This window comes from Muscardinus avellanarius, assembly GCF_963383645.1.
Source record: "Muscardinus avellanarius genome assembly, chromosome: Y".
In the NCBI taxonomy this organism is placed as follows: Eukaryota; Metazoa; Chordata; class Mammalia; order Rodentia; family Gliridae; genus Muscardinus; species Muscardinus avellanarius.
This window is the reverse complement of record NC_137809.1, coordinates 8,613,313-8,639,970: the sequence shown is the minus strand read 5'-3', so window position 1 is coordinate 8,639,970 and position 26,658 is coordinate 8,613,313. Positions and strand designations below refer to the sequence as shown.

Here is a 26,658-nt window from a genome sequence, read left to right as displayed (position 1 = left end):
AAGATGGTGGCTGCAGCTGGTGGGAATCCCCAGCCTGCATGACCTAGGATGTAGAGTCGGGAGGGGTGGAAAGGGAAAGCCAGGAACGCATGCACAGAAAAGCCTGTACTTTCAGAACCTCTGACCATTTACCTGCCTGTTTGCAACAGTTACTGAGAGCAGTCAACATTCTAAGGTCCAATGGAACCCATCTCAGGCCACGATGAACCATCACCCAAGTCATAAGTGGGCCAGACTTTTGTGCAGAAAATATGAGCTGCTTGGGGCACAGTTCCCCGTATAAACCCAGAGTCTGGAGATTAACCAGAATACGGCCTAGTGCAGACTGGGAGTCCATCTTTAATGGCTGGCTTTACCCCATGACTGGTTAGTGGATGAGGATGAAAGCAGAGACTCAAACCCTGCCTAACGTCCCAAACCCTGCCTAACACCTGGAAACAACGTGGCTGTTTGAGAAAGGATGTCTCTATTTCTTTTACACAACCATAGGGTGGCCTGTCTTCCTGCAGAGAACCTGGGCACCAAATATTTGGATTTATTTAACAGCCGTGAGCCCAAGTCCAGAAGAGGCTAAAAGCTGGAACCCGCTTGCTCAAGGAAGGGGAAGCTTACCAATGAGAGGCTGCAGAGCCAAGGGCACGCTGTGGAGGTGTCAGGTGGAATCAGGGCTGGATGAGATTTAAGATGGCCGCTGGGGCGTGGCCGGGTGTTATCCAAGATGCGGCTGGCTCTTGGTGCTGAATGGAAGTCTCTGGGCCAGATTGAAGTCAAGATGGCCGCTGGGTCGTATCTAACATGGCGGCTGTTCTCTGGGCCAAATGGAAGTCAAGATGGCCACGGGCTGATCCTGCTTCCAGGCCGCCTGTTGAATGGTGTGGTTATTGGGTCTGTGTTACTGAAACAAAATGGCTGCCAGTTGCCCGCTAGATGCTGAGGCTGGGCCATGTGGCGTGCACCCACATGGGTTTGACTCTGGTGGGCGGGTGGGCCTGAGTCCGGGCTGGTCTGAAGCTGAGGTGGACGGGAGCTATTGGGGAATACAAAGACGCTGCAGTCGCGGGAGAGTGGTGGTTTTTTGGCAGCTCTTGGGTGGCAGAGGTGTGACTGGGAAAGGCAGGATACTGGGGTGGGGAGCTGAAGTGCAGGTAGGCAGAGAAAGTGCTAAACAGCAGGATTTAGATTCTGGGCATGAACGTACCGGCCAGCTGAAACCCAGTTGAAAGAAACTGCAGTTGCGGGAGAGGGTCCTCAGTCCGGGCTGAAGCAGAGGCAGGAAGTTCTGAGTCTGGGCTGGAGTCCCTGTAGTGCGCAGAGTCCGATATGGGCACACAGTGTCCGTGGGGAGCTGAGGTGCAGGGAGCTGGGAACGGAACCCGGGTGCTTGCCCAGGTCAGCTGAAGGTCAGGCCGAGTCAGAGTGTTATGGAGCTGCAGCCTCGGGATGCAGGAAAAGGGTGGCTCCCAGTCACCAATCAGGGCAGGTGAATTCAGCCGTGCAGGTCAAAGAATAAAGATCCGACACGGGTTTGGTACCATAATGTTAAGTTTGCTCATGGGAAGTAAAGGCAGGAGAGAGACCAGGAAGCGCAGTACCAGCTTTAATGGTGGAATGCGGTCGTCTCAGGGATGGGTGCTGGGCAGTCCTGAAGACCAGTGGGTCCATCCGAGGCTAGAAGAGAAAGACTCTCTTTTAAGGTATACATCTTGGGGGTGGAATTATGCTTGGGAACATCACTTCTCTCACGATATTGCCTGCCTGCCTAGCAGAGTCTCCTCCTCCAGAGTTCTGCCTACTGGCAGGGAAGGGGAGAGGGACCCGAGTTGTCACCCAGTTCCAAAATAAGAATAAAATAGGGCTGGGGAGGTGTATATCAGTGGTAGAATGACCTGGGTTGCTGGGGTACAGCCCTAGCAGGAGTTGCGGGTTGTGTGTTGGTGAGAGAAGAGTTGAGGTCGCAAGAGAGAAGACTCTGACACATGAGACCAGATGCAAGCTTCTCTAACTTTATTTAGGACTTGTTATAATCTTTATTTTTTTTGGCAGTATAGACAAAACCACAGTCATGCAAGCAGAAATCTTTAAGGACAGAAAAACTCTTTAACAGACTTCAGGGCAGGGTGCCAGACATTTAATAAATCATAGAAAGTATGCTTTGTTTTGTATTACAAAGTCAGCCTGAATTTAATCTTATATGTTGGCCCAAACTTTATTCTTGGGGAAATTTAAAAGATTTTTGTTGACTGAGTCTGTCACATGTCGCTGCCCATCTATTTTAGTTGTAATGCTTATACATAAAATTCTAATTATATATATTAATTTAAATAATCTTAAAATAATTTTTATGAAGCAGGAGATGCTGATCATACTCATGGGGGACTTAGGCTTTTGTGAGTCCCCTGGCCGAGCTTTTGCCTGCACGAGATGCTATAGCACTGGGTCTAATCGCTACAGTCACCAAAAATACTAAAAATTTTTTCTGCTTTTTAAAAAATTCATCACACGTGTGTGTGTGTGTAAACAATTCAAGCTGGGTGTGATGGTACACACTTGTAATCACAGAACTTGGGAGGCTAAGACAGGAGGATTGCAGGTTCATGGCCAGCCTCAACAACTTGTAAGACCCTTTGCAAAGAATAAAACAGGGCTGGAGGTGTAGGTTGGTGGTAGGATGCCCCTGAGTTCAATCCCCAGTACCTCCCTCCCCTAAAACCCATTGACTCTTTTTTAAAATATCTCTATTTACATTTTTTTGTGTGTTTGTGTGGTACTGGGGGTGGAACCCAGGGCTTTCTACCTCCAGGCTATACTCCCAGACCTATTTTATACTTTATTTGGAAACAGGGTCTTACTAAGTTGCTGGGACCCTCACTAAGTAGCTGAGGCTGGCTTTGAACCTGTGTGATCCTCTTGTCTCAACCTCCCAAGCACTGGGATTACAAGCGTGCGCCACCATGCCCAGCTCCTCTATTTACATTAAAACATTGTTTTTATTGGTGCATTGTAATCATGCATCTTAATGGGGTACAAGATGGTGGAGGCATACATGCACACATCACCCAATTAGCCCTTACCCAATTCCCAACTCATTTTCTTCCTCCCATTCTCCTTCTCAAGTTTGGCTTAGTGATTGTCTTTGTTTGTTAATGTACATTATGTACATTAGGGAATTTTTCCTCTTCTCCCCTCAGGTCACCTTATTTGCTTTTCTACAGTTTCTTCTTTGTCTAGAGTTCCTCCTATGACTCATTTTCTCCCTAGCCTCAGTATATTAAGGAAAGCATCCATTTAAAAAAATTTTTTTTGACTGACTAATCTTGCTTAGCATAATGTTCTCTAGTTCCATCTATTTCCCTGTAAATGATATAATTGTGTTTTTCTTTATGGCTGAGTAGAATTCCATTGTGTACATATCCCATAGTTTTGTAATTCATTCTTGACTGGTTCCATAGTCTAGCAATGGTGAATTGTGCAGCTATGAGGATAGATATGCATGCATTAGTTTGATAATTTGGTTTTCTTTCTTTTGGGTAGATAGCCAGAAGTGGTATTGCTGGATTAAATGGTAGATTTGTTCTTATTCTTTTGAGTATTCTCCATACTGTTTTCCAAAGTGGTTGCACTAATTTGCAATCCCACCAACAATGTTTTAGAGTTCCCATTTCTCTGCATCCTCACCAGCATTTGTTGTTTGTGTTTTGAATGATTGCCACTCTAGTTGGAGTTAGGTGAAATCTCAAGATAGCTTTGATTTGCAGCTCTCTGATTGCTAATGATGAGCATTTTTTCATGCATTTATTGGCCATTTGAATTTCTTCCTTTGTGTGGTGTCTTTTTAATTCACTTACCCATTTTTTATTGGGTTATATGCTTTTTTTATTGCTGAGTTTCTTGAGTTCTCTGTTATTCTAGATATTAGTCATTTATCAGAGGAGTATTTGGCAAAATTTTTCTCCCATCCTATTGGCTCTCAGTTGAGGTTTTTTTTTTTTTTTTTTTTTTTTTTTTTTTTTTTTTTTTTTTTTTTTTTTCCGGTACTGGGGATGGAACCCAGGGGCTTGCTACCTCTGAGCTACACCCCCAGCCCTATTTTTTATTCTTCATTTTGAAACAGGGTCTCAATGAGATGCAAAGGGCTTCACTAAGTAGCTGAGGCTGTCCTCGAATGGCGATCCTCCTGTCTAAACCTCCCAAATGCTGGGATGAGCCATGAGCCAAGCATGAGCCACCATGCCTGGCTCTGTTGAGGTTCTTGACAGTTTCCTTTGCTGACCAGAAGCTCTTCAGTTTCATGCAATCCCACACATTGATTCGCCTTTTAGTTTCTTGTGCCTTTGGGGTCTTGTTGAGAAAGTGTTTATCTGTGCCAATGTGTTGCAGTGTTGGACCTATGCCCTCTTGAAGGAGCCTCAAGGCCCCTGGTCTAATATCCAAGTCTTTGATCCATCTTGAATTGACTCTTGTGCAGGGTGAGAAAGTGGGATTAGTTTCCACTTGTTTCTGAGTCTTCTGTTCTGCTCATTGGTCTATGTACCTGTTTCTGTGCCAGTACCATGCTGTTTTTATTACAATGGCTTTGTAGTATAGTTTAAAGTCAGGTATTGTGATTCTTGTGGTATGGTTTTTGTTGCTGATAACTGTTTTGTCAATTCTGGGTTTATGTTGTTCCAAATGAATTTAAGGTCGGATTTTTCTGCCTGTAAGGTATGATTTGGTAACAATGGGTATAATATTGTCTAGCTCCAGCCATTTTCCTAGAATATAAAAATTTTATTTATTTACTTATTTACATTTATTTATTTATTTATTTATTTATTTATTTATTTATTTATTTATTTGGGTACTGGGGTACCTGGAAACCCTTCTACCTCTAGGCTACACTCCCAGACCTATTTTATAGTTTTTATTTGGAAACAGTGTCTCTTAAGTCAGCATGGCTGGCTTCGAACCTTTACGATTCTTCTGTCTGCCTCCCAAGCGCGGGGATTACAAGCGTGCGCCACCACGCCCGGCTTATTCTTTATTTTGAAATAGGGTCTCACAAAGTTGCTAAGTAGTTGAGGCTTCATTAAGTAGTTGAGAACTGTGCTTCTCCTGTCTCAGCCTCTCAAATGCTGGGATTGCAAGCATGTGCCACAATGCCTGGCTAGCCATACTGTTTTTATTACTATGGCTTTGTAGTAGAGTTTAAAGTCAGGTATTGTGATTGCTGAGAACTACTTTGACTCATCTGGGTTTTTTGTTGTTCCACATGGATTTTTTTTTTTTTTTTTTTTTTTTTTTTTTTTTGGTGGTACTGGGGGTGGAACCCAGAGGCTTTCTACCTCCGGGCTATACTCCCAGACCTTCTTTATATTTTATTTGGAAACAGGGTCTCACTAAGTTGCTGAGAGCTTTACACAGTAGCTGAGGCTGGCTTTGAACCTGTGTGATCCTCCTGTCTTTACCTCCCAAACACTGGGATTACAAGCATGTGCTACCACGTCTGATCCGTTCCAGATGAATTTAAGGACTGAATATTCTATGTCTGTGAGGAATGACCTTGGTAATTTAATCGGTATTGCATTGAATATGTAGATCACTTGTGGAAGAATGGCCATTTTGATGATATTTATTCTGCCTATCCATGAACATGGAAGATCTTTCAATCTTCTAAGGTCTTCCTTGATTTTTTTTTTCAATGTTTTATAATTATTTGTAGAAGTCTTTTACCTCCTTGGTTAAGTTTATTCCTAAGTATTTCATTATTTTGTGGGAAATCCTTAATGGAAGTGTTCTGGATTTCTTTTTCAGTGGATTTATGGTTGGTGTCCAGAAAATCTTCTGGTCTTTTAAGATTGATTTTTGTATCCAGGCACCATGCTGAATTTGTTGATCAGTTTATAAGCCTTTTGGTTGAGTTAATTGGGTCTTCTAAGTATAGTATCATGTCATGTGCAAGTAGTGTAAGTTTGAGTTCTTCTTTTCCTATTTGTATTCCTTTGATTTTCTCTTCATGCCTTATTGCTCTGGCTAGAGTCTCAAGTACTATATTGTAAATAAGTGGGATAATGGATATCTTTGTCTTGTTCCTGTTATTTGGGAAAAGTCTCAGAGTTTTTCCCCATTTATTATAATTTTTCTGTGGGCCTATTGTAGATTGCCTTTATGACATTAAAGTATAGTTCTTTCTATTCCAGTTCTCTGCAGTGCTTTTTAGCATAAATGAATTTTGGATTTTGTCAAATGCTTTTTCAGCATTTTTTCAATTTATCAATCTTATCTTGTGATTTTTGTCTTTGGTTCTGTTTATGTGATGAATTACATGGATTGATTTTCATATGTTGAATCACCCTTGCCTCTTGGGATAAACCCCACTTAGTCATGGTATATAATTTTCTTGATGTGGTTTTGAATGTGTGTTGCTAGTATTTTATTTAGCAGTTTTGCATAATTCAACAATAGTATAGGCCTGTAGTTTTCTTTCCTTGAGATGTCTTTATTTGGTTCTGGTATTGTGATGTTGGCTTCATAGAATGTATTTGGAGTCTTCTCTTTCTATTTCAAAATTAGATTGAGGAATATTGCGATTAGCTCTTCCATAAGAGTTTTATAAAATTCACTTGGGAATCCATTTGGTCCTGGATGTTTGTTTGATGGTAGGCTCTTTATTTCTGCTTCAATCTCTTTGATTGCTCTTGGTTGGTTTAAACTTTATCTTTTTTTTTCCTTTTTTTTTTTTTTTCAGTACTAGGGATGGAACCCAGGGGCATTATACCTCCGAGCTACTCCCCCATCCATATTTTTTAGTTAGTTAGTTTATTTATTTATTTTGCAGGTCTGGAATGGAACCCAGAGGTATTCGACCTCTGAGCTACACCCCTACCCAATTTTTTATTCTTTATTTTGAAATAGGGTCTCACTGAGTTGTGGATGGCCTCACTTAGTAGCTCAGACTGTCTGCAAACTGCAATTCTCTTGTCTCAGCCTCCCAAATGCTGGGATTACAAGCGTGTGCCACCATGCCTGGCTCTACTAGTTCTTTTATTTTTGAAATAGGGTCTCACTGAGTTGCAAAGAGCCTACCTGAGTCTGCTGTGAACCATGATCCTCTGGTCTCCACCTTCCAATAGCTGGAATTACATGTATGCACCACCATGCCAGCTAAACTTCCTAAATCTTAAAAAAAAAATAGATCACAGGTTGGAGGACAGTCTGAGCAATTTAGTGAGACCCTCAGCAACTCTACAAAAAAAAAAAAAAAAAAAAAAAAGTCTGACATCTTTTATTTTTTTTTTTGGTCTGGGGATCAAACCCAGGGGCATTTGACCTCTGAACTACACCCACTGCCCTAATTTTTTATTCTTTATTTTGAAACAGGATCTCACTAATCTGTGGAGGGCCTAAGTAGCTGAGGCTGTCTGCGAACTGATCCTTTGGTCTCAGCCTCACAAAGACTGGGATTACAAGGGTGCACCACCACGCTCAGTTTGTCTGACATCTTTTTCCTGGCAGTTAAATGTTTTTTGTTTTTTCCACCTCTTTTGAGTCTTTGTTTTTCTTTTCATATATCTTATAATTTTATTAATATATAGACTATATATAATCATAAAACATAAATGAATATTTAATTATGTATACAAATAACTATATAAATAAATATATATGTTCATATATAGATATATTTTGGTGGTACTGGGGTTCCTGGAAACCCTTCTACCTCCAGGCTACACTCCCAGACAACAATTTTTTATTTGGAAACAGGGTCTTTTAAGCCAGCAAGGCTGACTTCAAACTTCTGCGACCCTTCTGTCTGCCTCCCAAGTGCAGGGATTGCAAGCATGCGCCACATGCCCAGTGCTATTTTTATATTTTTTATACCAGCACTCGATATGTTGCTTCTCAGTAAATAGCCTCTGATATGCATATGGTCTTCCTGGTTTATCATGGGACTGTGTCTGTCTGCCTATCTTTCTGTATCTCTTTTTGGTGGTACTGGGGATTTAACCCAGGGCAGTCTACCTCTGAGCTATGCTCTCACTGTTTGCTAGTTTGCTGAAAGTCAAGGTAGGTATTCAAGGCTAGTCTTGAACATTTGATCTCCTGCCTCAGCCTTTCAAGTACTGAGATTACATGCATTTGTCAACTGTCAGGGCTCTCTTAACTGTAATTTATTTTATTTTTTTTAACTGATATTTTTGTTAAGTTTCTCACTGTTCTGCCTGTGTTGTATTGATCCTATGTGCTTGTATGCATGTGTGTATGTGTGTATATGAGGGAGGATTGGGGAGAAATAGTGTCTGTGAGAGAGTGGAGTACACAAACACATATGTGGCCCTTTTATTTAGTATTTGTTTATTTATTTTTGGTAGTACTGGGGGTGGAACCCAGAGGCTTTCTACCTCCAGGCTATACTCCCAGATCAATTTTATACTTTATTTGGAAACAGAGTCTTACTGAGTTGCTGAGAGCCTCACTAAATAGCCGAGGCTGGCTTTGAACCTGTGCGATTCTCCTGTCTCAGCCTCCCAAGCGCTGGGATTACAAAGGTGCACCACCAGGCCTGGCTGGCTGTTTTTATTTTGAAACAGGGTCTTATTAAGTTGCCCAGGGTGGCCTAGAACATGTGATCCTCCTGTCTCAGCCTCTGAGTATGGGATGATAGTACAGGTACAAGCCACAATGCCCTACTCTTTATTTATTTATTTTTTAAGGTACTGGAGATTGAACCAAGGGACATCCTACCTCTTAGCTACACCCACAGCAGTATTTTTTATTCTTTTATTTTATTTTATTTTTTGCAGAACTGGGGATGGAACCCAGGGGCCTTCTACCTCCAAGCTACACCCTAGCCCTATTTTTTATTCTTTTTTTTTTTTTTGGTGGTACTGGGAATGGAACCCAGAGGCTTTCTACCCCCAGGCTAGCCTCGAACCCACACAATCCTTTCCCAGCCTGCTGAGTACTCAGATCACAGTGTGTATCACCATGCCTTCCTAATTTTTTATTTTTGATAATGGCTTTGTGAGTAAATTAAGTATGACAAAATTAAGTTCAGACCCCTTCTGTATGTATTTTTTGAGTTTCATCACTATTGTTCTAGCCTCAGAAAATCTTTTCATGGATTTCTCTTTCTTTCCTTTTCTCTCTTAAACTTGTCAATGTACAGTTTAGTTACATGTTATCATGAATCTTCTAGATTCTCTTAATTAATTTACTATAAAAATCTCCAGGTTTTCAATGATACTCTTAGGCTTGAGATATATAAGCTCTTTTCCATATAAATTTAGTAACTTCTGAGAACTGTTAAGTTCTCTGTTCTTACCTTCCTTTCTTTTCTTTCTTTCTTTCTTTCTTTCTTTCTTTCTTTCTTTCTTTCTTTCTTTTTTTTTTTTTTTTTTTTTGGTACTGGGGGTGCAACCCAGAGGCTTTCTACCTCTGGGCTATACTTCCAGACCTATTTTATACTTTATTTGGAAACAGGATCTCACTAAGTTGCTGAGAGCCTCACTAAGTAGCTGAGGCTGGCTTCGAACCTGTGCGATCCTCCTGTCTCAGACTCCCAAGCGCGGGGATTACAAGCGTGTGCCACCACACCCGGCCTAATTTTTTGTTTTAAAATAGAGTCTTGCTAGGTTTCTGAGAGTCAGTTCTTGAGGCTGGTCTCCAATCTGCAATCTTATCTCAGCTTTCAAGTACGAGGATTACAAGCATACACTGACTGTCTTACTTTATGTAATTTAAGAAACATGATTTAAGAAATATTTATGCCTTTTGATGGGATGGTTAAGGAGGCTGGGGATAACCATGTTTGAATTAAATTGAAAATAGTAGCCTGAGATAATGTTGATTGTGTGAAGGGAAGCATTGCAAGTGAGCATTACATTGCTTTTTTTTTTTTTTTTTGGTGGTACTGGGGGTGGAACCCAGGGGCTTTCTAACTCTAGGCTATACTCCCAGACCTTTTTTCTATTTTATTTGGAAACAGGGTCTCACTAAGTTGCTGAGAGCCTCACTAAGTAGCTGAGGCTGGCTTTGAATTTGTACAATCCTCCTGTCTCAGTCTTCCAAATGCAGGGATTACAAGTGTGTGCCACCATGCCTGGTTTGGTTGGACTTTTTATATTTTTATTTGACCTAACTTTTTTTTTTTTTTTTTTTTTTGGGTGGTACTGGGGGTGGAACCCAGGGCTTTTCTACCTCCGGGCTATACTCCCAGACCTATTTTGTACTTTATTTGGAAACAGAGTCTCACTAAGTTGCTGAGAGCCTCACTAAGTAGCTGAGGCTGGCTTCAAACATGTACAGCCTGTCTCAGCCTCCCAAGTGCTGGGATTATAAGCGTGCGCCACCACATCCGGCCTTACATTGCTTTTAAGAAGGTCAAGTTTTCATCTTTCTGATAAGTGAAAATCTTTCTGATAAGTTCTGATAAGTTTCATCTTTCTGATATGAGGAAGAAATGAAAGATTCATTATAATATTTAGTAACCTTTTTAGCAGTTTCAGTTTCTAAGAGAAGTCAAACTGACTTAAGAAACATGGTTCTATGTGCCTAAATTGTCAGATCACAAAATTTCCATTACTTGGTATTGAAATTATGAGCAATTTTGGCATCTTATGTTAATATATTCTAATATCTTATTATGGTTTTTAAAATAAAACATAATTTTATGAACATAATTTTGACTAATTATTATTTTTTTCTTCCAGCGTTATCTGCCTATCAGAGATACTACACTTTACAGGCTGACTACTGGAAGGTTAGTAATAATATTTCAGGTTTTTGTTTTGGTGGTACTGGGGATGGAACCCAGGTGCCTTCTACTTCTGGGCTACACTCCCAGACCTATTTTATATTTTATTTTGGAAACAGGGTCTCTTAAGCCAGCTGAGGCTGGGTTCGAACCTGCACGATCCTCCTGCCTCCCAAGAGTGGGGATTACAAATGTGTGCCACCACGCCTGGCCCTTTTTTTTTTTTTGTGGTACTGGGGTGGAACCCATTGGCTTTTCTACCTCTGAGCTACACCCCCAGCCCTATTTTTTATTCTTTATTTTTTGAAACAGGTTCTCACTGTGTTGTGAAGGACCTCACTAAGTAGCTAAGGCTGTCCACGAATTATGATCCTCCAGTCTCCACCTCCTGAATAATTTTTTATACTTTATTTTTAAATATGTTCTCATTAAGTTGGGGAGAGCCTCACTAAATAGCTGAGTCTGGCTGCGAACCTCTGATCTTCCTGTCTTAGCCTCCCAAGTACTGGGATTAAAAGCATGTGCCACCATGCCTGGCTTGTATTGTACAATTAATTAATTAAAGGTTTTTTTTTTTTTTTTTTTTTTTTGCGGGTCTGGGATTGGAACCCAGGGGTAGTCGATCTCCGAGCTACACACCCTGCCCTATTTTTTATTCTTTATTTTGAAACCGGGTCTCACTGAGTTGCAGAGGGCCTCACTAAGTAGCTGAGGCTGTCCGCAAACTGTGATCCTCCTGTCTCAGCCTCCCAAATGCTGGGATTACAAGCATGCACCAACACCCCGGCTGTATTATACAATTTATTGTATTGTATAATTTATTATACATATATTGTTCAGGAACAATATATGATTAATTCAAGTTCTTCATTATCATCTAGTAGCACTTTTTTTGGTGGTGCTGGAGATTGAACCCAGAGTCCTGAGCATGCTAGTTAGGTAGGTGGTTTACCACCAACCCACCGTTTTTTTTTAAGCTGTAGTCACAGTTAAATAGTAATATTACATTTTCTTGCAGTTAATGATGTTGAACATCTTTTCATTACTATGAAAGCCACATGTGCTGAAGGCTTAGTCCTCAGTATAGGAGTGTTCAGAGTCGGGCTTTTGAAAAATGATTGAATTATTAAAAGTGTGACCTCATCAGTATATTAGTCCATTTAGCTGAATGGACTACTAAAAGATGGTGAAAACTCTAACTATTGGTGCTAATGCATGGTTGGAGGAAGTAGGTCACTGGAGGTGAGCCTGGAAGGGTATTTCTTGTCCAGAAGGTTCTTCTCTAGTTTATATCTCTTTCTCTCTTTGCTTCCTGGCTGCCATGAGCTTAGCAGCTTTCTTCCAGTACAGTCTTTATTCCATGATGTTCTGTCTCACCACAAGCTCAAAGTAATGGAGTCGGCCCACCATGGACTGTCCTCTGAAACTGAGCCAAAATAATTATTTTCTCCTGTAAGTTGTTTTTCTCAGTTATTCATCACAGTGACAACAAACTAACTTAACACAACAGTCCTTTGTAAGATATGTGGTTTGAAAATCGTTCTTCCAGGTTAGTCTTTATATTTTTATTCCCTCCCCTCTTTTTGTAGTGGGAATTCAACCAGGAGCTTTACAAGACTTAGTTTCTTATTTTAGGAATTATGCTTTTAGCTTTGATCTTTAGAACATATTTAACATTTTTTCTTAATAGGCTTTCTAAAATGTAGGGTTAGGTGAGTGTATAATAGTCAAGATTTCAGTAGGCTTTGTTGGTATTTTTTTTGTTGTTGGGAATTTAGCACTCTTATATACCTCTTTTCACCTTTCTTGTGAAAGCTAAACAGTACTTGCCTTGCCTTGTTGAATGTAAGAGAATGCGTGAGGTCAATAATTTCTTGAGCTCTGCTGAAATAGGTGAAGTCTGACATATTAAAGCCAACTATGCTGCACTTTTTTTTGCCTGAATGGTGATGGTACAAGTGTGGAAGTACATCTCTAGATTAGGTTTTACTAAGAAGGATAAAGAATTGGGTTTGCAAAATTTCCAATAACTTTTAATTCTTTTCTGTTGTAGAGAAAGCTCTTGACAGTTGATTATATGGCATATTTCTACCAGGTATAAATAGAAAATGAGCTCCCATTTTATTGCTTCTGATGGTACACATACAGCCAATAGTATTGCGTGTTGCTACCTGGAAAATTGTACTTCCACTATCTAAGTATGAGTGATGGCTGGGATTGAATATTAGTTCTTGATTTGCTGAATTGCATTCCTGGTGTGTCCTTGGGGGGGGGGGATTGTTAGAAAGTGTTACTTTTTTATTTTTATTTTATTATTTTTTGTGGTACTGGAATGGAGCCCAGGGGCTTTCTACCTCCGGGCTATACTTCCAACCTATTTTATATTTTTTTGGAAACAGGGTCTCACTAAGTTGCTGAGAGCCTCACTAAGTAGCTGAGGCTGGCTTCGAACCTGTGCGATCCTCCTGTCTCAGCCTTCCAAGCGCAGGGATTACAAGTGTGTGCCACTACACCTGGCTACTCTTATTTTATTTGTTTGTTAGTTTATTTATTCATTTAATTATTTGTTTTAAACTTAACCTTGTTTTTGGCTAGGAAAGTGAAAGTATTTAGTTATGTCACTTTTTACATAGACCTTTGGTTAGGGATAACAAACTTTTTTTTTGGTGTTGTTGGTAGTGGTGGTGGTATAACTTTGAAAACCTTCTATGTAATCTTATTGCTAAAGTCAGGGAACTCACTTTTTTGTATTTTTTTGAGTTTCAAGATCCCTAGGCAGTTTTACTTAGGTGGTACCTATTGAATGTCAGAAAATATCCCAATAAGTGTTTGGTCATGTATTAGTTATTCCCAGTTAGTTTGGTGAATTTTATTGAATTTACTGTTCTTTGATTTGTAAACTTGTCTAGTTAGGTTGTTATAAATCTTTGTTGTTTGGATGTTGATTTTGCTGTTGTTTAAAAATTTGTTCTTTTCTTGGCCTTGCTAGTTTCCTTTACAAGCATTGAAACTCTTGCTGGTCTCGAGTTTGTGGTGAAGTTTGCTGCTTTACAGTGTTTTGTCTCAAGATCTTTAGCTCTTTGACTCTTAGATTTGGTTTTTATTAGTTCTCTCTTGTGTTATTAAAAAAGCTCAAGGCAAATGGAAGTAGGACTATCTATCATAGAGTTGTTTCCATCTCTTAGTGTTTGTTTATTGTCCTTGTTCATTGAACTACAGGAACAACCTACTGTTTCATAATTTTTTCATCCTCTTAGTTCTTTTGAGGGTATCAATACTGTTTCAATTCTTGTCTTAACATCTATATTTACAGAACCCTTGCTTTCTTCTCCCTCCTCTTATTCCCTCTCCTCCTTTCCTTCCTTTCCTCTTTTCTTTCCTCCCTCCTCCCACCCCCCCAAATTGGGAATTGAACTCAGGGGCACTCTACCACAGATCCACATCTCTAGCCATACCCTATCATCTCATTTTAGATTGAACGTGTATGAGAATAAGCATCCTACCACTGAACTACACTCCAACCCTTTTTATTTTTTAAATATAGAAATAGGGTCTCATTAACTTGCTGAGGCTTGCATTAAAAGTCTGATCCTCCTGTCTCAGCTTCCAAGTACTGGGATTACAGGTATGCTCCACCAAGTACAGCACCAGTCCTTTTTATTTTTTATTTTAAGATACAGTCTCTGAAATGACCAGATTGGCTTTGAACTTGTGATCATCTTGCCTCAGCCTTTCAAGTAGCTGGATTATATGCACACACCACCATACCTGGCTTGAACTTTCTTAGTATGAGGTCCTAATTGTGTTAGTTTATTACTTATTTTTATGGCATTGGGGATTGAAACCAGGGCTGTTCATACCCTATCTAACTTTGAATCAGAGTCTCTTTTATATTACTGCATACTAGCTTCAAACCTGTAATCCTCCTGTATCAGCCCCTAAGTACCAAGAATATAGTTGTGCACCACTGTGTCCATTAAGATCTTAAATTTGTTTGTAGACAAAGGATGTTAGTTAGGCTTTGGTATGTTTATGTTCATTTATTTTTATATTGCTTTCTACATTATAATGTGAGACTAGAGTGCACCAATACAAGTATGTATATGTATGCTGCCTATTTTTTTTTTTTGGATGGGCTATTCTCTCAGACCTGTTTTATACTTTATTTGGACACAGGGTCTCACTAAGTTGCTGAGAGCCTCACTAAGTAGCTGAGGCTGGCCTCGAACCTGCACGATCCTCCTGTCTCAGCCTCCCAAGTGCTGGGAATACAAGCCTGCACCACCACACCCGGCTGAATGCTACCTTTTTTTTTTTTTTTTTTTTTTGGTGGTACTGGGGTTCCTGGAAGCCCTTTTTCCTCCGGGCTACACTCCCAGACCTATTTTATATTTTTGAAACAGGGTCTCTTACGTCAGCGTGGCTGGCTTCGAACCTGCGCGATTCTCCTGTCTCCGCCTCCCAAGCGCGGGGATTACAAGCGTGCATCAACACGCCCGGCCGTGAATACTACCTTTTTATATGGTCTTGGTTTGGTCTACTTCTACTTCTACTAAATATTTATATGTACATATAAATTTTACATATAAAATTATTTGTACATATAAATAGTTATATTTATAAAGATCCCCAGTAGAATTTAATATTTGCTGCCTTTAATAGTATCTAGTTCAGTGTTATACCATTTAAGGGCTTTTGTTCCTTCACTGTCCAGTGGCTGTTTACATTGTTCCTTTTACTGGGATACTTCTTTATCTTGCTGGACAGTTTATTACTTACTCATTTGGCTGTGACTGTATGTTCCAAACACAGTAAGCTTACTTGTATTAACTTTTGTCTGACCTCTATTCAGTTCATACCTATAAATATAGTTATTCTCTAGGAGACTCCTGACCAGGAGAGAGCTAGGTTTGGGTATATTGGTTCTGGGAGACAGCACTACAAAACACATTAAATAATAGAAGGAGCCTAATGCTTCCTGATCCTAGCAATAAGAGATTAGCTTGCTTTGCAGGGCTCACAAGATAGAGGGAGCCATGCAGGACACATGTACTCAACCACCATATTGGATACAAGAGAGGGGACAAGAGCAAGAGAACTATGGGTCAAAGTCTTTATTGGGTTCCAGAGCTTACCCTGGTAGGTTTCCAGAAGAGAAGTCTTATTTAATGGTTTTATACCAAGTAGGAACAAGTTGCAGAAGATTATACTATAACTAAATGTTAAATATATATCTATTAATGTGGGGTGTTGCTGGGGTCCAGCCCTAGCAAGAGCCGAGGTTCGCGTGTTGGTGGGAGGAAGCCAAGGTCAATGAGAGAAGAGCTCCCACACGAGATCAGATTCAAGCTTCTCCATTTTATTCAGGATTTGTTACAATTTTTATACTTTCTTTTTTGGCAGAAAAGCAAGGGCATAGCCATGCAGGCAGGAACTCCAAGGATGGGAAAAGTTTTATTTTTTATAGAGTTTAGCGCAAGGGTGTCAGACATTTAAATAATCATAGTGTGCTTTGTCTCACGTCACAGGCTGACCTAAACTTAATCTTATACAGTGGCCCAATCTAAGGTCAGTTTGAACATAACGTTTGGCCCAAACTTTATCCTTGGGAAAAAATCTTTGCTGCCTGAGTCTCTCACAAGCAGCTGCCCATCAGTTTTAGTTAAAATGCTTATACATAAAATTCTAATTATACATATTAATCCAAATAATCTAAAATAATTTTTTGAAGAAAGGAATGCTAGACATACTTAATGGGGGATCTACACCTTTTTGGGTCCCCTGATCAAGCTTTCTCAAGATCTGTATGAGATGCTGTAGCAGGGTGTAGAGGAAAGTTTTGATGTATCAAATAGATTTCTAGCTGTTCCACAGGGAGATGATCACTAGAAGGAGATTACTTTTTTTTTTTTTTTTTTGGATAGTACTGGGGTTCCTGGAAGATCTTCAACCTCTGGGCTACACTCCCAGACCTATTTTATATTTTTGAAACAGGGTCTCTTAAGCGAGCCCGGCTGGCTTGGAACCTGAGTGATCCTCCTGTCTCTGCCTCCCAAGCGCAGGGGCCCGGCAGGAGATTACTTATTATTGAAAGGTGCCAGGGTCAGGGGAGCTGATAGGGGATATCTCAATGGCAGTACAGATTTTATTGGGAAAATTTTTTATAGACAGAAGCTTATATAAGTTGTTTAAGGGGAGATTCTATGTGGCAAAGGAGAGTGTTGATTAACCATTGCTTGGGGAATGGGTAAGGGGAGTTAGTTGTTAGGACTGTGTTAAGCGGGGCAATAGAAATTTTCCATAAGAAGAGAGAGACACAGTAAGCAAGGGGCTTGTCAGGCAAGACAAGGGGGACATTTAGATAAGAAGGGGGATTTGAATGTATTTGAGTAAGTAAATTTGGGAATTTTCTGCTTAGCAAAGCAGCTTTCACAAGATGGGGTCATTTTGTTTGTGACCCTAAAAATTATAACCTATTTCCAGAAATATTTTCTTATTCTTGGAAAATGAAAGTGTCACAGGTCCTTAGCCCTACTTTAATTTATAATCAAAATGGATGTTGAGGCAAGATAAACAGTACTTTACTATAGTAAATCTATGTACACCTCCTTGTTTAGTGCTATAAAAATTTTTGTGACATTACAAACATTAAATTTTAGAGACTTGATGTTATTGAGGTTAAGTTAAGGACTTTATTTTTAATTTCAAAATACATTTCAAGGTAAATTTCTATGTTTCTTCTTAAGTGTAACCACTTTAATTTAATATAATATTGAGCATGACATTGATTCCAGTTTAAAAATAAAGTGAACCAGAGAGCCGGGCGTGGTGGCACACACTTGTAATCCCCGCACTTGGGAGGCAGAGACAGGAGGATTGTGCAGGTTCAAAGCCAGCCGCGTGTGCTGGTTTAGAAGACCCTGTTTCCAAAATAAAAATGTAAAAATAGGTCTGGGAGTGTAGCCCAGAGGTAGAAGGGCTTCCAGGAACCCCAGTACCACCAAAAAAAAAATAATAATAAAATAAAAAATAAAGTGAACCAGAAAAAAGTAGGGCAAAATAGAGCATAACCTGAAGATATTCTTATTCTTAAATAAAATTTTCTTCTAAGAGTTCTTCTGGTATTCTGGTAGACTTGGTTTTTTTCTTTTTTTTTAGTCTGTTTGTGGTCTCTCTCTCTCTCTCAACTTCAAAGTGGGCTGGTTTAAAAGAACCTAAAATGTTTCAAGTTCTTTGGTTTCTGTGTTACTGGTCTGACTTATTGCTGCTTTTATGCATATTGTAATATGTGATAGACATTTAGAACTTAAATCATCTTATATATTTTATTTCTTAATAAGAAATACAGAGTAGATAAAAAAACTTTGACCAAAAGTTCCCTTGCCTTACAGAATGCTGCCTTTTTATATGGTCTTGGTTTGGTCTACTTCTACTACAATGCATTTCATTGGTAAGTTAACTTGTTCGAGATTTTTTTTTTTCTAGTAAGTGTGGTTTGTATAATAGACATAAAATATTGAAGTGTTCCTAAACATAATTTTAGTAGAATCAAGTTTACCTTTCTCTGCTTCTAGTGAAGTTTGGTTAATCTTACCTCCAACTGTTTTTAAAGAAGAGCTGGCCAATAACTAGTAACTTAACTATAAACTTATAACTTCCTAGTAATGACCTGTAACCATTAACCTGTTGATAAATTTCTATCATCCAACTAATTAATAACAACTAAGTATTTGAGATTTACTATGATCCTAATAGGCAAGCAGAGGAAACTTTCTTGACCTTGCCACACACCTTACCCATATTGAGTGCTGTAAGAATCCAAAGGAACATTAACAGTATATGGCCAACATTTCCAAACTTTGTTAAATTACTCAGAATAAAATTTATAACATAGTTTGTTAATATGCATTCTTATATATTTGAAATGGCTTTCTAAAGGTGAATATTTAACTTTAATTCTACTATTTATTTGTTTTCTTTTGCTTTTGGCCATTTTATGATGCCAAATCTGGAAGTACTAAGTTATTTGGTAGCAAACCTGTGGATTATAGATGTTTATGATTTCTTTCATGAGTTATAGTTGCTATAAGTGACCTTTAACTTAATCCACCTATTTTCTTATATAGCCAGGATATTTAAAATCTTTTTTATAAAGGTTTAAAGGTTTTTGTACACTTCCTAAAGATCCTATATGTAGAATTTACTATTCTGATTTTTTTGTTTGTGTGTGTGTGGAACTGGGGATGGAACCCAGGGACATTCTACCTCCGAATGACACCCCTAGCCCTATTTTTTATTCTTTATTTTGAAACAGGTGTCACTGAGTTGCAAAGGGCCTCACTAAGTAGCTTGAGACTGTACGCTGTACGCCAAACCAAATCCTCCTGTCTCAGCCTCACAAATGCTGGGATTACAAGCATGTTTTATAATTTCTAGCTTTATTCTGATCTCTTAAAATGAGAAATTTTAGTTCAGTTACTTAATATTGTTGATGGGGAAAATAGGATGCATTAATTTTACACTGTGTTGTTTAAATCAGTTATGTAGGGGTGTTTGGTAGGGGTTATGTAGTGTAATTATTTAAAGTATGACCTTTATGGAAACAACTTATGGTGATACTTTAATATTTAGAATTTTTAATTTTTACTGTGTTTATTTAGTAATGGTCCAACATTTGTTTGTGTGTTTGTAGTGTTTAGGATTGAACTCAGGGCCCTGCACATTACCAATGAGCTGCATGGCTACATTCCTCTGTTCTTTCCTTCCTTTCTCCTTCCTTCTTTCTGTCCGTCCTTCCTTCCTTCTATTTATTTATTTATTTATTTATTTATTTATTTATTTATTTATTTATTTATTTCTGGAGATTGAACTCTGGGCCTTGAAATCCTAAGTTCTTTCTGATCACTTATAATTGGAAAGAGTATCATACAAAAGTCAGTGTGCATAACTATAATACCTGTACTTGGGAAGTACAGGTATTAAATAGATAGAAGTATCACAGGTTCCAGGCCAGCCATAGCAACTTTGTGAGAGGTTTGGCAACCTTGTGAGTGGTGGCACATGCTTTGTAATGCCAGTACTTGGGAGGCTGACTCAAGAGCATTGTAGGTTCATGGTCAGACCCTGTTTCAAAATAAAGAAAAAAAAAAAACAACAGGGCAGGGAGTATAGCTCGGAGGTAAAATGCCCCTGGGTTCAATCCCCAGTACTGCAAAAAACAAAACAAACAACAACAACAAAATTAAAGGGTTATAACTTGTAGAATGCCACTGGTTTCAATCTCTAAGATACTCTTCCCCCCAAAAACCCAAAATCAATGATAGAACTAATGAAGATTGTAGGGGGATATATTTAGAAGTAAGGCAAATTGTACTAAATGTGAACATTTGTTATATTTTGTACTATATAAAGATGAAGTGATGATTTTATTTGTCTGTGTTTATTGATGTTGGGGATTGAACTCAGGGATATTCTACCTTAATTCTATCTACTTATTTTGAAACACTGTCTCACTGAGTTACTAAAGATCTTGCTGGATGGTTTCAAAACTATGATCCTATGCCAGGCGTGGTGGGGCACGCTTGTAATCCCCACGCTTTGTGCAGGTTCAAAGCCAGCCTTGCTGGCTCAAGAGACCCTGTTTCCAAATAAAAATATAAAAATAGGTGTCTGGGAGTGTAGCCTAAGGTAGAAGGCCCCTGGGTTCCACCCCCAGTACCACCAAAAAAATAAACCCAAACAAACCATGATCTTTCTGTCTAAGCCTCCCAACTACTGGTATTATTGTTGTATGCCACCATACCCAGCAACCAGATTTTTTTTTAATGGTCTTGAGGATAGAACCCAGGTGCATGCTACCTCTGAACTACACTCAGCCCTATTTTATTTTATTTTTGAAACAGGGTCTCACTAGATTGATGAGAGTCTCAGTACTTGCCAAGACTATTCTCAAATATGTCATCCTCCTATCTCAGCCTTCCATGTACGATGCATCATGCCTAGCAAGATGATTATTTTTAAGTCATTATTTTATTCATTCCTTTGAGCTTATGTCATTTTAGCCATTAAGTCATTTTAGCCAGCCAGAACTGATGTAGGTGAAATCTAAGACTGAGGACAAAACCACGGTTTAGATAGGAAGAAATGTACTTCTGTTGATCAGTTATAACTCGTAGTTCCTTCTAGATTGAAGGTAAGAATATAAACTTAGTAAAGATAAAGCCAACATAAATTCAAGTATTAATTGCTTAGTTAGTACTATTAATAATTTTAAAATATGACTGTACTTTTTTTTGGGTGCTGGGGATGGATCCCAGAGGCATTTGACTGCCAAGTTGTACCCCAGCCCTATTTTTTATTCTTTATTTTGAACAGGGTTTCACTGAGTTGCAGATGGCCTCACTAAGTAGCTAAGGCTGTCCACGAACTGTGATTCTCAGGTCTCAGACTCCCGAATGCTGGGATGACAAGTGTGCGCCACCACACCTTGCATGACTGTACTTTTGATATATCATCTTTTAAGACAATCATGTATGTTTGCCTCTATATCTCTAAAATGATTAATTTCACAATAAATGTAAATTTAATCTCAAATTTAGAAGTAGAAATGAACTCTCAGGTTTACCAACTACATGTAGATTATTGCTTGTCATATTTGGTGATATGACAACATCTTTTTTGGCACTAAAAAGAAAGTTGACTTTTAGCCGGGCGTGGTGGCACATGCTTGTAATCCCAGCAATCGGGAGGCTGAGACCTGGAGGATCGTGGTTCGCAGACAGCCTCAGCTACTTAGTGAGGCCCTCTGGAACTCAGTGAGACCCGGTTTCAAAATAAAGAATAAAAAAAAAAAAGCAGGGAAGAGGGTGTAGCTCAGAGGTCAAATGCCCCTGGGTTCCATCCCCAGACCCGCAAAAAAAAAAAAAAAAGAAAGTTGACTTTTGTTTTGGAAACAGTTAAGATTCTAAACAATTATATTGCAGGTGCTTGAAGAATAGAGTAATATAAAAAATAGACATTTTTTCTGTTTATTTCTCATAGCACCCTTCTTTTTTTTCTTTTTCTTTTTTTTTTTTTTTGGTTCTGGGAATTAACCCAGGGGCATTTGAACTCTTGAGCTACATCCCAGCCTTTTAAAAATTTTTATTTACAAACATGGTCTCATCAAGTTGCTGAAACTGGCCTTGAACCTGTGATCCCCCTGTGTTTATATCCTAAGTACTGGGATTACAGGCATTCATTTCCTTGTCCAGCTATAATACTTATTTTTTTTTTGGGGGGGGAAGTTATATCTTAGGTAATTTAAATATTTAATGATAATCAAAATATATATAGTACAATATGGCTCTATCTCTGAATTTCTTCCTTTGGTAATCAAGATCTGTTAAAAAAAATACAATAATTAAGACAGTATAGAATGACAGAAGTAGGTTGCTAAACCATTGAAGATTTACTTAGATTAGGAAACCATGAGAGCAATAGTTCTTGATTTGTGATAAAAGTGGCACATTTGTTATAATTTCCACAAATTATGCTAGATCTACACTTCTATTTATGACACATACTTAAAATATTCTCCAAGTGTAAACCAGAATATAGGCAAAAATAAAGCTTCTAAAACTTAACTTACACAATATTATGGAATACCTTCACCCTCTAAATTTTCAAGAACTTTTCTACTGCCCCTTCCTAAAATTAGGTATTTATACTGAAATTTTTATTGAAGTGTAAACATTGTCAAATAATTGGGAAAATTGAGAATAAATCATTTTGAGTCTTTCCCATTTTTGAAAATTTTTTGTACTATTCAATTTGTTTATATAAAACTGGCATGTCTATTAATATTGGGCAGCCAGAATGTTTTCTGTATTATGGAGCAAAACAACTTAGTTTCTTATGTCTACATATTTGCAGGGCAATTAAAGCATTCCAAGATGTGCTTTATGTTGACCCCAGCTTCTGTCGAGCCAAGGAAATTCATTTACGACTCGGGCTTATGTTCAAAGTGAACACAGACTATGAATCTAGTTTAAAGGTAGGTAATGTGGAGTTTTCCCTAGATACAGTATTTATGTGTTTATATGATATTCATTGTTACTAAAAATGTTGGAATTATGGCAGCACTAAAAAAAATTGAAAAATTTAGGATTTGATCTAAAAAGTGAAAAGATTTGGGTTGGGCCTTAGCATATAATACAGGTAATAAAACGTAAAAGGTAATTTTTTAGTACATTAAGATTATTAAACCTAAGCCGGACGTGGTGGTGCATGCTTGTAATCCCAGCATTTGGAAGGCAGAAACTAGAGGATCACATTTTGCAGACAGCCTCAGCTAATTAACGATACTCTTTGTGACTCATTGAGACCCTGTTTAAAAAATAAAGAGACTAAAAAATAGGGCTGGGGATGTAGCTTGGAGGTCCAGTGCCCCTGGGTTCCATCCACAGTACCGCCCAAAAAAAAAAAAAAAAAAAAAAAGATTATTAAGTCTAAGAATCCTTTACCTTTCTTTTTTTTAAATTGGTACTAGAGATTGAGCCCAGGACCCCACATAGTATTTATACATCATGGTTACAGTGTACTACAACGAGAGAAAACATATTAAATATTTTCAAGAGAAATTCAGGCATAGAGAGGTCAGATATAAAACTCCAGATGTAGCTGGGTGTGGTGGCACACACTTGTAATCCCCGCTCTTGGGAGGCAGAGACAGGAGGATTGCGCAGGTTCGAAGTCAGCCTCACTGGCTTAAGAGAACCTGTTTCCAAATTAAAAAATATAAAATAGGCCTGGGAGTGTAGCCCAGAGATAGAAGGGTTTCCAGGAACCCCAGTACCACACACACACACACACACACACACACACACATACACACGAAAAAAAAAAAAAACAAAAAAACTCCAGATGTTATCCAAAAATTGTGGCACATACGTACAATTCTAAATCCTAGGTTAGAGACTCAGCAACCTAGCAATATCTTGTTTCAAATACAAAACAAAAAGGCTGGGGTTATAGCTCAGAAATAAAATGCTCCTGGCTCAATCTCTAGTACCAAAAAGGTAAAAAAAAATCTTACCTGTTCTCCCATATTGCTGTTAAATGAGTAGCACTTGATTTTTCTCCATAATATATGTGACAACATGAATGGATTTCTGCTTACTAAGAAAGGTCACTGAACTTCACTTAGGTTTTTATTTGGAATCAGTAATGTAGACATGCCATTGTGACTATAACCCCCCCATCCCATAAATTATTGTTAGGATGGACTAGCAATGATAGGCAGGCTATTTCAAGGGTTTAGAGATTATCTCCTAGTAGCCTGTCAAAACCAGACATTTATTTTTTATTTTTATTTTTTTTACTATGGTAGGTTTGGTTAATACTTACTTAATTTTTTTTTTTTTTTGTGGTACCGGGGTTCCTGGAAACCCTCTACCTCTGGGCTACACTCCCAGACACCCATATATACATATATATATTTCTTTAAACTTGGAAACGGTCTCTTAAGCCAGTGAGGCTGTCTTCAAACCTGTGGGATCCTCCTGTCTCTGCCTCCCAAGCGTGGGGATTACAAGCGTGCGCCACCACACAGCAGTACATAATTTAATCCCTCGTTATGTGCTGAAAGTATTAGATGACTTATTCCTTCCCTTTCATAAAATTTTAAAAGAATGATATTGAGCCAGGCATGGTGGTGCACGCTTGTAATCTCAGCACTTGGGAGGCTGAGACAGTCCTGATCATGCATGTTTGAAGCCAGCCTTGGCTACTTAATGAGGCTCTCAGCACCTAGTGAGACCCTGTTTCAAAATAAAGAATAAAAAAATAGGGCTGGTAGTGTAGCTTGGAGGTAGAATGTCCCTGGATCCCAAATCCAGTACTGCAAAAAAAAAAAAAAACCCAAAAACCCAGAATTATATTGATGGCGTATGATCAGTCAAATATAAAAGTCATGGCAACTAGACTTTGAAGATTCTGTGGCCAGAGTGAAGTGCTGCTAAGGCATAAATCTAAAGTACAAGTGGTGTGTAAATGAGACAGGATTTTCCAGCCCCCCCCCCCCCCCCAGATTTACAGTTGCATTTATAAATAGTATATTGTATGACAGGCGTGGTGGCACACCCTTGTAATCCCAGCATTCAGGAGACTGAGACAGGAGGATCACAGTTCACAGGCAGCCTCGGCTACTTTGTGAGGCCCTCTGCGACTCAGTGAGACCCTGTTTCAAAATAAAGAATAAAAATAGGGCTGGGGCTGGGCGTGGTGGCACACGCTTGTAATCCCCGTGCGTGGGAGGCAGAGACAGGAGGATCGCGCAGGTTCGGAGTCAGCCTGCTCACATGCTGCCTTAAGAGACCCTGTCTCCACATAAAAAAAAGTATAAAAATTGGTCTGGGAGTGTAGCCGGAGGTAGAAGGGCTTCCAGGAACCCCAGTACCACCAAAAAAAAAAAAAAAAAAAAAAATAGGGCTGGGGGTGTAGCTCAGAAATAGAATGCTCCTGGGTTCCAACCCCAGTGTGGCAAAATAGATAGATAGATGATAGATAGATAGATAGATAGATAGATAGATAGATAGATAGATAGATAGAATATAGTGAGATACAGTGAATTTGAAAATAATTACATGTATGCCATGTGATGCAATATTTGCCCTCTCCTGGATATTTAGTATATATAGTAACCAATGAAGTGATTTTTTTTTTTTTTTTTTTTTTTTTTTTCCTCTGTGGGTCTGGGGATGGAGCCCAGGGGCCCTTGATTTCCAAGCTATACCCCCTGCTCTATTTTTTATTCTTTATTTATTCTTTCTTTCTTTTTTTTTTGGTGGTACTGGGGTTCCTGGTAACCCTTCTCTGGGCTACACTCCCAGATATATACATATATACATATATACATATATACATACACACACACACACACACACACACACACACACACACACACACACACACATATTGGAAACAGGGTCTCCTAAGCCAGGGATGCTGGCTTTAAACCTGTCTCTGCCTCCGAAGCACAGGGATTACAAGCGTGCATTGTTTTTTTTTTTTGTTTTGTTTTGTTTTTTGTGCAGGTCTGGGGATGGAACCCAGAGGCATTTGACCTCCGAGCTACACCCCCTGCCCTATTTTTTATTTTATTTTATTTTTTTATGGTGGTACTAGGGTGGCTGGCTGGCTCTCTTTCTTTCTTTCTTTCTGTCTTTCTTCCTCCCTCGCTCGCTCCCTCGCTTCCCCCCCCCCCCCTGTATTCCTCTCTCTTTCTTTTTATTTATGGGTCTGGGGATGGAACACAGAGGCATTCGACCTCCGAGCTATACTCTCAGTCCTATTTTTTTTTTTTCTTTTTTTATTCTTTATTTTGAAACGGGGTCTCACTGAGTTGCAAAGGGCCTCACTGAGTAGCTGAGGTTGTCTGTGAACCGCTATCCTCCAGTCTCAGCCTCCCAAATGCTGGGATTACAAACTAGCGCCACCACGCCTGGGTTTATATTTTATTTTATTTTTAATTTTTAATTTTATTTTTTTGGTGGTACTGGGGATGGAACCCAGGGGCCTTCTACCTCCGGGCTACACTCCCAGGCCTATTTTATATTTTTTAAACAGGGTCTCTTAAGCCAGTGTGGTTGGCTTTGAACCTGCATGATCCTCCTGTCTCCGTATCACAAGCATGGGGATTACAAGTGTATGAGACCACGTGCGGCTTATTTTTTATTTTGAAACAGGGTTTCACTGAGTTTTGGAGAGCCTCAGTAAGTAGCTAAGGCTGGCTGTGAACTTGTGATCCTCTTGTTTCAGCCTCTCAAGCACTGGGATTACAAAGCTGAGTTACCACACCTGGCTGTTTTTTCATTTTTCTTATTTTGAAATAGGTCTCACTAGGTTGATGGGAGTCTACTGCTTGTTGAGGCTGCCCTCAAACCTGC

At 39.0% G+C, this 26,658-nt stretch overlaps 2 protein-coding genes across 2 annotated transcripts in view; both read left to right on the top strand.

Annotated features, from left to right (window-relative positions):
* The window catches only part of LOC308279535 (F-box-like/WD repeat-containing protein TBL1XR1), a gene marked incomplete at both ends in the record, with an annotated part of 935,328 nt that overhangs the window by 520,273 nt on the left and 388,397 nt on the right, over positions 1 to 26,658 (top strand).
* Positions 1 to 26,658, top strand: part of LOC308279544 (histone demethylase UTY-like) — a gene marked incomplete at both ends in the record, with an annotated part of 146,658 nt that overhangs the window by 33,338 nt on the left and 86,662 nt on the right. Inside the window, 3 exons of the mRNA XM_080719671.1 lie at positions 10,689 to 10,738; positions 18,124 to 18,182; positions 22,646 to 22,766. Coding sequence (XP_080575797.1) covers positions 10,689 to 10,738; positions 18,124 to 18,182; positions 22,646 to 22,766 — 230 coding nt within the window. The remainder of the gene's footprint in view (positions 1 to 10,688; positions 10,739 to 18,123; positions 18,183 to 22,645; positions 22,767 to 26,658) is intronic.